Below are 15,000 nucleotides of genomic sequence, written 5' to 3'. Positions count from 1 at the left end.
ATTATTGACATTTATTGACAAGCATTTATCCACATGTATTGATGTTTATTGACACACATTTATTGAAGTTTATTGACATGCATTTATTGATGTTTACTGACATGCATTTATTGATGTTTATTGACACACATATATTGACACACATTTATTGACGTGTATTGACACACATTTATCGACATTTATTGACCTTTATTGACACGCAATTATTGACGTTTATTGACAAGCATTTATCCACATTTATTGACATTTATTGACACACATTTATTGATGTTTATTGACATGCATTTATTGATGTTTACTGACACACATTTATTGACATTTATTGACACACATTTATTTGCGTTTATTGACACGCATTTATTGACGTTTGACAAGCATTTATCGACATTTATTGACGTTTATTGACACGCATTTATTGACGTTTATTGACATGCATTTATTGATGTTTATTGACACACATTTATTGACGTGTATTGACGTGCATTTATTGATGTTTACTGACATGCATTTATTGACGTTTGTTGACATGCATTTATTGACGTGTATTGACACGCATTTATCGACATTTATTGACCTTTATTAACACGCAATTATTGACATTTATTGACAAGCATTTATCCACATGTATTGATGTTTATTGACACACATTTATTGAAGTTTATTGACATGCATTTATTGATGTTTACTGACATGCATTTATTGATGTTTATTGACACACATATATTGACACACATTTATTGACGTGTATTGACACACATTTATCGACATTTATTTACCTTTATTGACACGCAAATATTGACGTTTATTGACAAGCATTTATCCACATTTATTGATGTTTATTGACACACATTTATTGACGTTTATTGACATGCATTTATTGATGTTTACTGACACACATTTATTGACATTTATTGACACAAATTTATTTGCGTTTATTGACACGCATTTATTGACGTTTGACATGCATTTATCGACATTTATTGACGTTTATTGACACGCATTTATTGACGTTTATTGACATGCATTTATTGATGTTTACTGACATGCATTTATTGACATTTATTGACACAAATTTATTTGCGTTTATTGACACGCATTTATTGACGTTTGACATGCATTTATCGACATTTATTGACGTTTATTGACACGCATTTATTGACGTTTATTGACATGCATTTATTGATGTTTACTGACATGCATTTATTGAAGTTTATTGACACGCATTTATTGACGTTTATTGACATGCATTTATTGTTGTTTATTGACACGCAATTATTGACATTTATTGACACATAATTTTCAAAGTTTATTGACATGCATGTATTGAGTTTTATTGGTTTGTAGTACTACTACACTCAGGAAGAACACAGTGTACTTAGTATACAATAACAATGTGGAGAAGGTGGGTGTGGTTTGTAGTACTACTACTACACTAAAGACGTACATAGTGTACCTAGTATACTTATTGAAGTGTACTGATGACATTTGTCTGACTGGTGAATATTACATCATGAGTTAGCAGCAATGCTATTGCTAATAAACATGCTAAGCTACGTGTTAAAACCACAAGAAAGTTGACCTCCAAGTATTTGAAGAGAATGAAGCAGTATGAAGATGATCAGGGCGGCCATGTTGTGGGCGTGGCCTCCACTATGTGGTCCCACCTGGCCTAAGGTGGGCGTGGCCTCCACTATGTGGTCTCACCTGGCCTGTTATGGGCGTGGCCTCCACTATGTGGTCCCACCCAGCCTGTTGTGGGCGTGGCCTCCACTATGTGGTCCCACCTGGCCTAAGGTGGGCGTGGCCTCCACTATGTGGTCTCACCTGGCCTGTTATGGGCATGGCCTCCACTATGTGGTCCCACCCAGCCTGTTGTGGGCGTGGCCTCCACTATGTGGTCCCACCTGGCCTAAGGTGGGCGTGGCCTCCACTATGTGGTCTCACCTGGCCTGTTATGGGCGTGGCCTCCACTATGTGGTCCCACCCAGCCTGTTGTGGGCGTGGCCTCCACTATGTGGTCTCACCTGGCCTGTTATGGGCGTGGCCTCCACTATGTGGTCCCACCCAGCCTGTTGTGGGCGTGGCCTCCACGATGTGGTCCCACCCAGCCTGTTGTGGGCGTGGCCTCCACTATGTGGTCTCACCTGGCCTGTTATGGGCGTGGCCTCCACGATGTGGTCCCACCCAGCCTGTTGTGGGCGTGGCCTCCACGATGTGGCCCCACCCAGCCTGTTGTGGGCGTGGCCTCCACTATGTGGTCTCACCCGGCCTGTTGTGGGTGTGGCCTCCACTATGTGGTCCCACCTGGCCTGTTATGGGCGTGGCCTCCACGATGTGGTCCCACCCAGCCTGTTGTGGGCGTGGCCTCCACTATGTGGTCCCACCCAGCCTGTTGTGGGCGTGGCCTCCACAATGTGGTCCCACCCAGCCTGTTGTGGGCGTGGCCTCCACTATGTGGTCCCACCCAGCCTGTTGTGGGCGTGGCCTCCACTATGTGGTCCCACCCAGCCTGGTCCCCAAATGCTCTGTTTCCCTGCATCCATCAGTGCAGACCACTCCTCACACACACACACACACACACACACACACGTGTCATTCATCACGTGTGTGTGTGTGTGTGTGTGTGTGTGTGTGTGTGTGTGTGTGTGTGTGTGTGTGTGTGTGTGTGTGTGTGTTCCCCTGGGGAGGGATTGAGGGATGAAGTGTGAGAAAAAGGAAAGGTTGGCAGACGTCCATTTCCTGTGTGGCTCATTAGGAGAACAAAAGTACAATACCATATACTACTGTAGGGTACTATATAGTACTGTAGGGTACTCTAGAGTACTGTACAGTGGTATATAGTATTGTAGGGTACTATAGAGTACAATAGAGTGGTATATAGTACTGTAGAGTACTATATAGTACTGTAGGGTACTATAGAGTACTGTAGGGTAGTATAGAGTACTGTAGGGTAGTACATAGTACTGTAGAGTGGTATATAGTACTGTAGGGTACTATAGAGTACTGTACAGTGGTATATAGTACTATAGGGTACTATAGAGTACTGTAGGGTACTATAGAGTACTGTAGGGTAGTATAGAGTACTGTAGGGTAGTACATAGTACTGTAGAGTGGTATATAGTACTGTAGGGTACTATAGAGTACTGTACAGTGGTATATAGTACTATAGGGTACTATAGAGTACTGTAGGGTACTATAGAGTACTGTAGGGTAGTATAGAGTACTGTAGGGTAGTACATAGTACTGTAGAGTGGTATATAGTACTGTAGGGTACTATAGAGTACTGTACAGTGGTATATAGTACTATAGGGTACTATAGAGTACTGTAGGGTACTATAGAGTACTGTAGGGTAGTATAGAGTACTGTAGGGTAGTACATAGTACTGTACAGTGGTATATAGTACTATAGGGTACTATAGAGTACTGTAGGGTACTATAGAGTACTGTAGGGTAGTATACAGTACTGTATGGGTACTAAAGAGCAGTGGTTCTCCACCTTTTTGCAGTGATGTACCCCCTTAATTCAAGTACCCCCTAATCAGAACAAAGCATTTTGAGTTGAAAAAAGGAGATAAAGAAGTAAAATACTGCACTATGTCATCACTTTCTGATTTATTAAATTGTATAACAGAGCAAAATATTGCTCATTTGTAGTGGTCGTTCTTCAAATATTTGGAAAAAAAGATATAAAAATAACTAATAAAGTGTTGAAAAGTAAACAAGTGATTTAATTCTAGAGATTTCTCCACATAGAAGTAATCATCAACTTAAAGTGTCCTCTTTGGGGATTGTAATAGAGATCATTCTGGATTGTAATAGAGATCATTCTGGATTGTAATAGAGATCATTCTGGATTGTAATGGAGATCATTCTGGATTGTAATAGAGATCATTCTGGATTGTAATAGAGATCATTCTGGATTGTAATAGAGATCATTCTGGATTATAATAGAGATCATTCTGGATTGTAATACAGATCCATCTGGATTGTAATAGAGATCATTCTGGATTGTAATAGAGATCATTCTGGATTGTAATAGAGATCATTCTGGATTGTAATAGAGATCATTCTGGATTGTAATAGAGATCATTCTGGATTGTAATAGAGATCATTCTGGATTGTAATAGAGATCATTCTGGATTGTAATAGAGATCATTCTGGATTGTAATGGAGATCATTCTGGATTGTAATAGAGATCATTCTGGATTGTAATAGAGATCATTCTGGATTGTAATAGAGATCATTCTGGATTGTAATAGAGATCATTCTGGATTGTAATAGAGATCATTCTGGATTGTAATAGAGATCCATCTGGATTGTAATAGAGATCATTCTGGATTGTAATAGAGATTCATCTGGATTGTAATAGAGATCATTCTGGATTGTAATAGAGATCATTCTGGATTGTAATAGAGATCATTCTGGATTGTAATAGAGATCATTCTGGATTGTAATAGAGATCATTCTGGATTGTAATAGAGATCATTCTGGATTGTAATAGAGATCATTCTGGATTGTAATAGAGATCATTCTGGATTGTAATAGAGATCATTCTGGATTGTAATAGAGATCATTCTGGATTGTAATGGAGATCATTCTGGATTGTAATAGAGATCATTCTGGATTGTAATAGAGATCATTCTGGATTGTAATAGAGATTCATCTGGATTGTAATAGAGATCATTCTGGATTGTAATAGAGATCATTCTGGATTGTAATAGAGATCATTCTGGATTGTAATAGAGATCATTCTGGATTGTAATAGAGATCATTCTGGATTGTAATAGAGATCATTCTGGATTGTAATAGAGATCATTCTGGATTGTAATAGAGATCATTCTGGATTGTAATAGAGATCATTCTGGATTGTAATAGAGATCCATCTGGATTGTAATAGAGATCATTCTGGATTGTAATAGAGATCATTCTGGATTGTAATAGAGATCCATCTGGATTGTAATAGACATCATTCTGGATTGTAATAGAGATTCATCTGGATTGTAATAGAGATCATTCTGGATTGTAATAGAGATCATTCTGGATTGTAATAGAGATCATTCTGGATTGTAATAGAGATCATTCTGGATTGTAATAGAGATCATTCTGGATTGTAATAGAGATCATTCTGGATTGTAATGGAGATCATTCTGGATTGTAATAGAGATCATTCTGGATTGTAATAGAGATCATTCTGGATTGTAATAGAGATCATTCTGGATTGTAATAGAGATCATTCTGGATTGTAATAGAGATCATTCTGGATTGTAATAGAGATCCATCTGGATTGTAATAGAGATCATTCTGGATTGTAATAGAGATCATTCTGGATTGTAATAGAGATCCATCTGGATTGTAATAGACATCATTCTGGATTGTAATAGAGATCATTCTGGATTGTAATAGAGATCCATCTGGATTGTAATAGAGATCATTCTGGATTGTAATAGAGATCATTCTGGATTGTAATAGAGATCATTCTGGATTGTAATAGAGATCATTCTGGATTGTAATAGAGATCATTCTGGATTGTAATAGAGATCCATCTGGATTGTAATAGAGATCATTCTGGATTGTAATAGAGATCATTCTGGATTGTAATAGAGATCATTCTGGATTGTAATAGAGATCATTCTGGATTGTAATAGAGATCCATCTGGATTGTAATAGAGATCATTCTGGATTGTAATAGAGATCATTCTGGATTGTAATAGAGATCATTCTGGATTGTAATAGAGATCCATCTGGATTGTAATAGAGATCATTCTGGATTCATCAACTTACTTCTAAACATTTCTTCACAAAAAAAGAATTTTTTAACGTCAATATTTGACATAGATGCTTTTAAAAAAGGCTTCAAAGCCCCACTTTAAAAAAAAAAAAGCCTTTTTATAGATAAACATGCTCGTTCTAGCTATTGGGCTGTTTCTAGTTTTGTATTTTATTTATTTTTTATCTTTTTATTATTATTACTATTTTTTTACACTGTGGCACTTTGAGGTTGTTTGCTCAACGTAAAGTGTTTTTTAACAAATAAAATCTATTATTATTATTATTATATTTATGGAACATGCCCACAAAAAAATCTATCCGTCAACACTGAATATTGCGTTGTTGTTTTTCTTGTCACACTTTATGAACTTACATTCATATTTTGTTGAAGTAGTATTCAATAAATATATTTATAAAAGATTTTTGAAGTGTTGCTGTCTATAGAATATTTTTTTAAATCTCACGTACCCCTTGGCATACCTTCAAGTACCCCCATTTGAGAACCACTGCTATATAGTACTGTAGAGTGCTATATAGTACTGTAGAGTGCTATATAGTACTGTAGAGAAAGAGAGGTAGCTAACATGTCAGATGTCAGCTGGTATCATCTATTGCTGTATGGCCAGTGTTTTATACAGCTCATAGACTGATATCATCTATTGCCGTATGACCAGTGTTTTATACAGCTCATAGACTGATATCATCTATTGCCGTATGGCCAGTGTTTTATACAGCTCATAGACTGATATCACCTATTGCTGTATGGCCAGTGTTTTATACAGCTCATAGACTGATATCATCTATTGCCGTATGACCAGTGTTTTATACAGCTCATAGACTGATATCATCTATTGCTGTATGGCCAGTGTTTTATACAGCTCATAGACTGATATCATCTATTGCTGTATGGCCAGTGTTTTATACAGCTCATAGACTGATATCATCTATTGCTGTATGGCCAGTGTTTTATACAGCTCATAGACTGATATCACCTATTGCTGTATGGCCAGTGTTTTATACAGCTCATAGACTGATATCATCTATTGCCGTATGACCAGTGTTTTATACAGCTCATAGACTGATATCATCTATTGCTGTATGGCCAGTGTTTTATACAGCTCATAGACTGATATCATCTATTGCTGTATGGCCAGTGTTTTATACAGCTCATAGACTGATATCACCTATTGCTGTATGGCCAGTGTTTTATACAGCTCATAGACTGATATCATCTATTGCCGTATGACCAGTGTTTTATACAGCTCATAGACTGATATCATCTATTGCTGTATGGCCAGTGTTTTATACAGCTCATAGACTGATATCACCTATTGCTGTATGGCCAGTGTTTTATACAGCTCATAGACTGATATCATCTATTGCTGTATGGCCAGTGTTTTATACAGCTCATAGACTGATATCACCTATTGCTGTATGGCCAGTGTTTTATACAGCTCATAGACTGATATCATCTATTGCTGTATGGCCAGTGTTTTATACAGCTCATAGACTGATATCATCTATTGCTGTATGGCCAGTGTTTTATACAGCTCATAGACTGATATCACCTATTGCTGTATGGCCAGTGTTTTATACAGCATTGATTATAATATCTAATATGTTTAAAAAAAACGGATGAACCTCTAAATAAGAAATATTGTTTAGAAAAGATTGCAGCATCATGTACTTCTAAAAACTACAGTAGTTGTATTTACTTTGCAATAAGTACAGGATTTACTTTTCTGTGTCTCTTTTAGTAATCATTGTGTTACAAACATTGAAACAATATCATTTTGGAGAGTTGTTTGTGTCTTTTCTAAACACCTGGCAACCTTGTCTCATTGTAGGAACTAAGAAAACATTGTTCATGTTGCACACGACCTATTTGAGTGACGGACTGGAGAACTTGCTGGACCAGAAGGGATAAGTTTGTCGGGTTACCAAAGCTAAAGTTTGTTGAGATGCAACAAATTCAAACATAGTGAACATCATCCTCAGCTTCTCAATAGTTTTATGGATAAATGTTCTGAGGCTGCAGGTTGATTGCAGACTGAAGAAGACGCAGCAAAGCTAACAGCTTCGATTGATTGATTGGGACTTTTATTAGTAGATAGTACAGTACAGTACATATTCCCTACAATTGACCACTAAATGGTAACACCCCAATAAGTTTTTCAACTTCTTTAAGTCGGGGTCCACGTTAATCAATTCATGGTACATTGTTTACAATCCGGGGAGGTGGGATGTAGGGTTGGTGTTGGGTTTGGTTGATATCAGTACTTCAGTCATCAACAATGATATCATGTGAGAAGTGGACATTGAAACAGTGTAGGTGTGACTTAGTAGGATATGTACAGCCAGCAGAGAACATAGTCAGTTCACATAGCATAAGAACAAGTATATACTTTATAAATATGTACAGCCAGCAGAGAACATAGTGAGTTCACATAGCATAAGAACAAGTATATACATTAGAAGTACATTTGAGTTGTTTATAATCCGGGGAGATGGGATGTGAATGGAGGAGGGTATTAGTAATGTGTTGAAGTTGCCTGGAGGTGTTTTAGAGCGCTTTTGAAGGAATATAGAGATGCACTTACTTTTATACCTGTTGGGAGTGCATTCCACATTGATGTGGCATAGAAAGAGAATGAGTTAAGACCTTTGTTAGATGGGAATCTGGGTTGAACGTGGTTTGTGGAGCTCCCCCTGGTGTTGTGGTCATTTACGTTAAGGAAGTAGTTTGACATGTACTTGGGTATCAGGGAGGTGTAGTGGATTTTATAGACTAGGCTCAGTGCAAGTTGTTTGACTCTGTCCTCCACCCTGAGCCAGAACACTTTGGAGAAGTGGGTTGGAGTGAGGTGTGATCTGGGGTGGAGGTCTAAATGTAACCGGACTAGCTTATTCTGGGATGTTTGGAGTCTAGATTTGAGGGTTTTGGAGGTGCTGGGGTACCAGGAGGTGCAAGCGTAATCGAAGAAGGGTTGAATGAGAGTTCCCGCTAGAATCTTCAAGGTGCTTTTGTTGACCAGAGAGGAGATTCTGTAGAGGAATCTGGTTCTTTGGTTGACCTTTTTGATGACCTTGGTTGCCATTTTATCACAGGAAAGATTAGCCTCTAGAATGGAAGCTAGGTAGGTGATCTCATCCTTCCTGGTGATAACAATGTCACCCACTTTTATAGTCAAGTCACTGACCTTCTTAAGTTTGATATGGGACCCAAATAGGATGGATTCCCTTTTACCTAAGTGTATGGATAGCTTGTTGTCAGCGAGCCAGGTGCAAATATTGAGGAGTTCAGAACGGAGGATTTGTTCCACCTGTGACTTGTCCTTGCCGGATACCAGCAGGGCCGAGTCATCCGCAAACAGGAACAATTGACAGTGTCATGCTGATGGCATGTCATTGACATATATTAGGAACTGTAAAGGTCCTAGTATACTGCCTTGGGGGACTCCACAGCTTACTGAGAGGGGAGGGGACATGGTGCTGTTCACCTCTACCACCTGTTTCCTCCCCTCCAGGTAAGATTGCATCCAGCTCCATGAGGTTTCATCCAATCCGATTGCTCTGAGTTTATCCAACAGTATAGCGTGGTTAACGGTGTCAAAGGCCTTCTGAATGTCCAGCATGACCATGCCGCAGTATTTATAATGTCCAGCATGTCCAGCAGTATTTATAATGTCCAGCAGTATTTATAATGTCCAGCATGTCCAGCAGTATTTATAATGTCCAGCAGTATTTATAATGTCCAGCATGTCCAGCAGTATTTATAATGTCCAGCATGTCCAGCAGTATTTATAATGTCCAGCATGTCCAGCAGTATTTATAATGTCCAGCATGTCCAGCAGTATTTATAATGTCCAGCATGACCAGCAGTATTTATAATGTCCAGCATGACCAGCAGTATTTATAATGTCCAGCATGTCCAGCAGTATTTATAATGTCCAGCATGTCCAGCAGTATTTATAATGTCCAGCATGACCATGCCGCAGTATTTATAATGTCCAGCATGACCATGCCGCAGTATTTATAATGTCCAGCATGACCAGCAGTATTTATAATGTCCAGCATGTCCAGCAGTATTTATAATGTCCAGCATGTCCAGCAGTATTTATAATGTCCAGCATGACCATGCCGCAGTATTTATAATGTCCAGCATGTCCAGCAGTATTTATAATGTCCAGCATGTCCAGCAGTATTTATAATGTCCAGCATGTCCAGCAGTATTTATAATGTCCAGCATGTCCAGCAGTATTTATAATGTCCAGCATGACCAGCAGTATTTATAATGTCCAGCATGACCAGCAGTATTTATAATGTCCAGCATGACCATGCCGCAGTATTTATAATGTCCAGCATGTCCAGCAGTATTTATAATGTCCAGCATGTCCAGCAGTATTTATAATGTCCAGCATGTCCAGCAGTATTTATAATGTCCAGCATGTCCAGCAGTATTTATAATGTCCAGCATGTCCAGCAGTATTTATAATGTCCAGCATGTCCAGCAGTATTTATAATGTCCAACATGACCAGCAGTATTTATAATGTCCAGCATGACCATGCCGCAGTATTTATAATGTCCAGCATGTCCAGCAGTATTTATAATGTCCAGCATGTCCAGCAGTATTTATAATGTCCAGCATGTCCAGCAGTATTTATAATGTCCAGCATGTCCAGCAGTATTTATAATGTCCAGCATGTCCAGCAGTATTTATAATGTCCAGCATGTCCAGCAGTATTTATAATGTCCAGCATGACCAGCAGTATTTATAATGTCCAGCATGTCCAGCAGTATTTATAATGTCCAGCATGACCAGCAGTATTTATAATGTCCAGCATGACCAGCAGTATTTATAATGTCCAGCATGTCCAGCAGTATTTATAATGTCCAGCATGTCCAGCAGTATTTATAATGTCCAGCATGTCCAGCAGTATTTATAATGTCCAGCATGACCAGCAGTATTTATAATGTCCAGCATGACCAGCAGTATTTATAATGTCCAGCATGTCCAGCAGTATTTATAATGTCCAGCATGTCCAGCAGTATTTATAATGTCCAGCATGACCAGCAGTATTTATAATGTCCAGCATGTCCAGCAGTATTTATAATGTCCAGCATGACCAGCAGTATTTATAATGTCCAGCATGTCCAGCAGTATTTATAATGTCCAGCATGACCAGCAGTATTTATAATGTCCAGCATGACCAGCAGTATTTATAATGTCCAGCATGTCCAGCAGTATTTATAATGTCCAGCAGTATTTATAATGTCCAGCATGTCCAGCAGTATTTATAATGTCCAGCATGTCCAGCAGTATTTATAATGTCCAGCATGTCCAGCAGTATTTATAATGTCCAGCATGTCCAGCAGTATTTATAATGTCCAGCATGTCCAGCAGTATTTATAATGTCCAGCATGTCCAGCAGTATTTATAATGTCCAGCATGTCCAGCAGTATTTATAATGTCCAGCATGTCCAGCAGTATTTATAATGTCCAGCATGTCCAGCAGTATTTATAATGTCCAGCATGACCAGCAGTATTTATAATGTCCAGCATGTCCAGCAGTATTTATAATGTCCAGCATGACCAGCAGTATTTATAATGTCCAGCATGACCAGCAGTATTTATAATGTCCAGCATGACCAGCAGTATTTATAATGTCCAGCATGACCAGCAGTATTTATAATGTCCAGCATGTCCAGCAGTATTTATAATGTCCAGCATGACCATGCCGCAGTATTTATAATGTCCAGCAGTATTTATAATGTCCAGCATGTCCAGCAGTATTTATAATGTCCAGCATGTCCAGCAGTATTTATAATGTCCAGCATGACCAGCAGTATTTATAATGTCCAGCAGTATTTATAATGTCCAGCAGTATTTATAATGTCCAGCATGACCAGCAGTATTTATAATGTCCAGCATGTCCAGCAGTATTTATAATGTCCAGCATGACCAGCAGTATTTATAATGTCCAGCATGTCCAGCAGTATTTATAATGTCCAGCATGTCCAGCAGTATTTATAATGTCCAGCATGTCCAGCAGTATTTATAATGTCCAGCATGACCAGCAGTATTTATAATGTCCAGCATGTCCAGCAGTATTTATAATGTCCAGCATGACCAGCAGTATTTATAATGTCCAGCATGTCCAGCAGTATTTATAATGTCCAGCATGTCCAGCAGTATTTATAATGTCCAGCATGTCCAGCAGTATTTATAATGTCCAGCATGTCCAGCAGTATTTATAATGTCCAGCATGACCAGCAGTATTTATAATGTCCAGCATGACCAGCAGTATTTATAATGTCCAGCATGTCCAGCAGTATTTATAATGTCCAGCATGTCCAGCAGTATTTATAATGTCCAGCATGACCAGCAGTATTTATAATGTCCAGCATGACCAGCAGTATTTATAATGTCCAGCATGTCCAGCAGTATTTATAATGTCCAGCATGTCCAGCAGTATTTATAATGTCCAGCATGACCAGCAGTATTTATAATGTCCAGCATGTCCAGCAGTATTTATAATGTCCAGCATGTCCAGCAGTATTTATAATGTCCAGCATGACCAGCAGTATTTATAATGTCCAGCATGTCCAGCAGTATTTATAATGTCCAGCATGACCAGCAGTATTTATAATGTCCAGCATGTCCAGCAGTATTTATAATGTCCAGCATGTCCAGCAGTATTTATAATGTCCAGCATGTCCAGCAGTATTTATAATGTCCAGCATGTCCAGCAGTATTTATAATGTCCAGCATGTCCAGCAGTATTTATAATGTCCAGCATGACCAGCAGTATTTATAATGTCCAGCATGTCCAGCAGTATTTATAATGTCCAGCATGTCCAGCAGTATTTATAATGTCCAGCATGTCCAGCAGTATTTATAATGTCCAGCATGTCCAGCAGTATTTATAATGTCCAGCATGACCAGCAGTATTTAATCTTCCTCTGGAAACTCTTCTACTCTTCTAGAAGTGTTTTAATCTTCCTCAGGAAACTCTTCTACTCTTCTAAAAGTGTTTTAATCTTCCTCAGGAAACTCTTCTACTCTTCTAGAAGTGACTTAGTCTTCCTCAGGAAACTCTTCTACTCTTCTAGAAGTATCTTAATCTTCCTCAGGAAACTCTTCTACTCTTCTAGAAGTGTTTTAATCCTCCTCAGGAAACTCTTCTACTCTTCTAGAAGTGTCTTAATCTTCCTCAGGAAACTCTTCTACTCTTCTAGAAGTGTCTTAATCCTCCTCAGGAAACTCTTCTACTCTTCTAGAAGTGACTTAGTCTTCCTCAGGAAACTCTTCTACTCTTCTAGAAGTATCTTAATCTTCCTCAGGAAACTCTTCTACTCTTCTAGAAGTGACTTAGTCTTCCTCAGGAAACTCTTCTACTCTTCTAGAAGTGACTTAGTCTTCCTCAGGAAACTCTTCTACTCTTCTAGAAGTGACTTAGTCTTCCTCAGGAAACTCTTCTACTCTTCTAGAAGTGTTTTAATCTTCCTCAGGAAACTATTCTACTCTTCTAGAAGTGACTTAGTCTTCCTCAGGAAACTCTTCTACTCTTCTAGAAGTGACTTAGTCTTCCTCTGGAAACTCTTCTACTCTTCTAGAAGTGTTTTAATCTTCCTCAGGAAACTCTTCTAGAAGTGACTTAGTTGTCCTCAGGAAACTCTTCTACTCTTCTAGAAGTGACTTAGTCTTCCTCAGGAAACTCTTCTACTCTTCTAGAAGTGACTTAGTCTTCCTCAGGAAACTCTTCTACTCTTCTAGAAGTGACTTAGTCTTCCTCAGGAAACTCTTCTACTCTTCTAGAAGTGTTTTAATCTTCCTCAGGAAACTCTTCTACTCTTCTAGAAGTGACTTAGTCTTCCTCAGGAAACTCTTCTACTCTTCTAGAAGTGACTTAGTCTTCCTCTGGAAACTCTTCTACTCTTCTAGAAGTGTTTTAATCTTCCTCAGGAAACTCTTCTAGAAGTGACTTAGTTGTCCTCAGGAAACTCTTCTACTCTTCTAGAAGTGACTTAGTCTTCCTCAGGAAACTCTTCTACTCTTCTAGAAGTGACTTAGTCTTCCTCTGGAAACTCTTCTACTCTTCTAGAAGTGTTTTAATCTTCCTCAGGAAACTCTTCTACTCTTCTAGAAGTGACTTAGTCTTCCTCAGGAAACTCTTCTACTCTTCTAGAAGTGACTTAGTCTTCCTCTGGAAACTCTTCTACTCTTCTAGAAGTGACTTAGTCTTCCTCTGGAAACTCTTCTACTCTTCTAGAAGTGACTTAGTCTTCCTCTGGAAACTCTTCTACTCTTCTAGAAGTGTTTTAATCCTCCTCAGGAAACTCTTCTACTCTTCTAGAAGTGACAGTCTTCCTCAGGAAACTCTTCTACTCTTCTAGAAGTGTCTTAATCTTCCTCAGGAAACTCTTCTACTCTTCTAGAAGTGACTTTGTCTTCCTCAGGAAACTCTTCTACTCTTCTAGAAGTGACTTAGTTGTCCTCAGGAAACTCTTCTACTCTTCTAGAAGTGTCTTAATCTTCCTCAGGAAACTCTTCTACTCTTCTAGAAGTGTCTTAATCTTCCTCAGGAAACTATTTCACTCTTCTCGAAGTTGAATCTCCCACAGCAAACTCTTCCACTCTCAACAAGACCTGACAATTATCTGTGCAACATGACCTGAAAATAACTGTGCAACATGACCTGACAATTATCTGTGCAACATGACCTGGCAATTATCTGTGCAAGATGTCCTGACAATTATCTGTGCAACATGACCTGGCAATTATCTGTGCAACATGACCTGGCAATTATCTGTGCAACATGTCCTGGCAATTATCTGTGCAAGATGTCCTGACAATTATCTGTGCAACATGTCCTGAAAATTATCTGTGCAACATGACCTGGAAATTATCTGTGCAACATGACCAGGCAATTATCTGTGCAACATGACCTGACAATTATCTGTGCAACATGACCTGGCAATTATCTGTGCAACATGACCTGGCAATTATCTGTGCAATATGACCTGGCAATTATCTGTGGAACATGACCTGGCAATTATCTGTGCAACATGACCTGACAATTATCTGTGCAACATGACCTGGCAATTATCTGTGCAACATGACCTGGCAATTATCTGTGCAACATGTCCTGGCAATTACCTGTGCAACATGACCTGACAATTATCTTTGCAACATGTCCTGGCAATTATCTGTGCAACATGACCTGGCA

The 15,000-nt window shown here is 38.8% G+C and overlaps 1 protein-coding gene across 1 annotated transcript in view; it reads left to right on the top strand.

Annotated features, from left to right (window-relative positions):
• The window catches only part of LOC133547943 (teashirt homolog 3-like), a 50,582-nt gene that overhangs the window by 17,354 nt on the left and 18,228 nt on the right, over positions 1-15,000 (top strand). The window contains exons 6-9 of the mRNA XM_061893408.1: positions 12,821-13,347; positions 13,409-13,675; positions 13,737-14,045; positions 14,107-14,253. Coding sequence (XP_061749392.1) covers positions 12,821-13,347; positions 13,409-13,675; positions 13,737-14,045; positions 14,107-14,253 — 1,250 coding nt within the window. The remainder of the gene's footprint in view (positions 1-12,820; positions 13,348-13,408; positions 13,676-13,736; positions 14,046-14,106; positions 14,254-15,000) is intronic.

The sequence above is a fragment of the Nerophis ophidion genome, unplaced genomic scaffold (genome assembly GCF_033978795.1).
Source record: "Nerophis ophidion isolate RoL-2023_Sa unplaced genomic scaffold, RoL_Noph_v1.0 HiC_scaffold_286, whole genome shotgun sequence".
Classification (NCBI taxonomy): Eukaryota; Metazoa; Chordata; class Actinopteri; order Syngnathiformes; family Syngnathidae; genus Nerophis; species Nerophis ophidion.
Note: the sequence above shows the minus strand (reverse complement) of the source record. Positions and strands in the feature narration are given on the sequence as shown.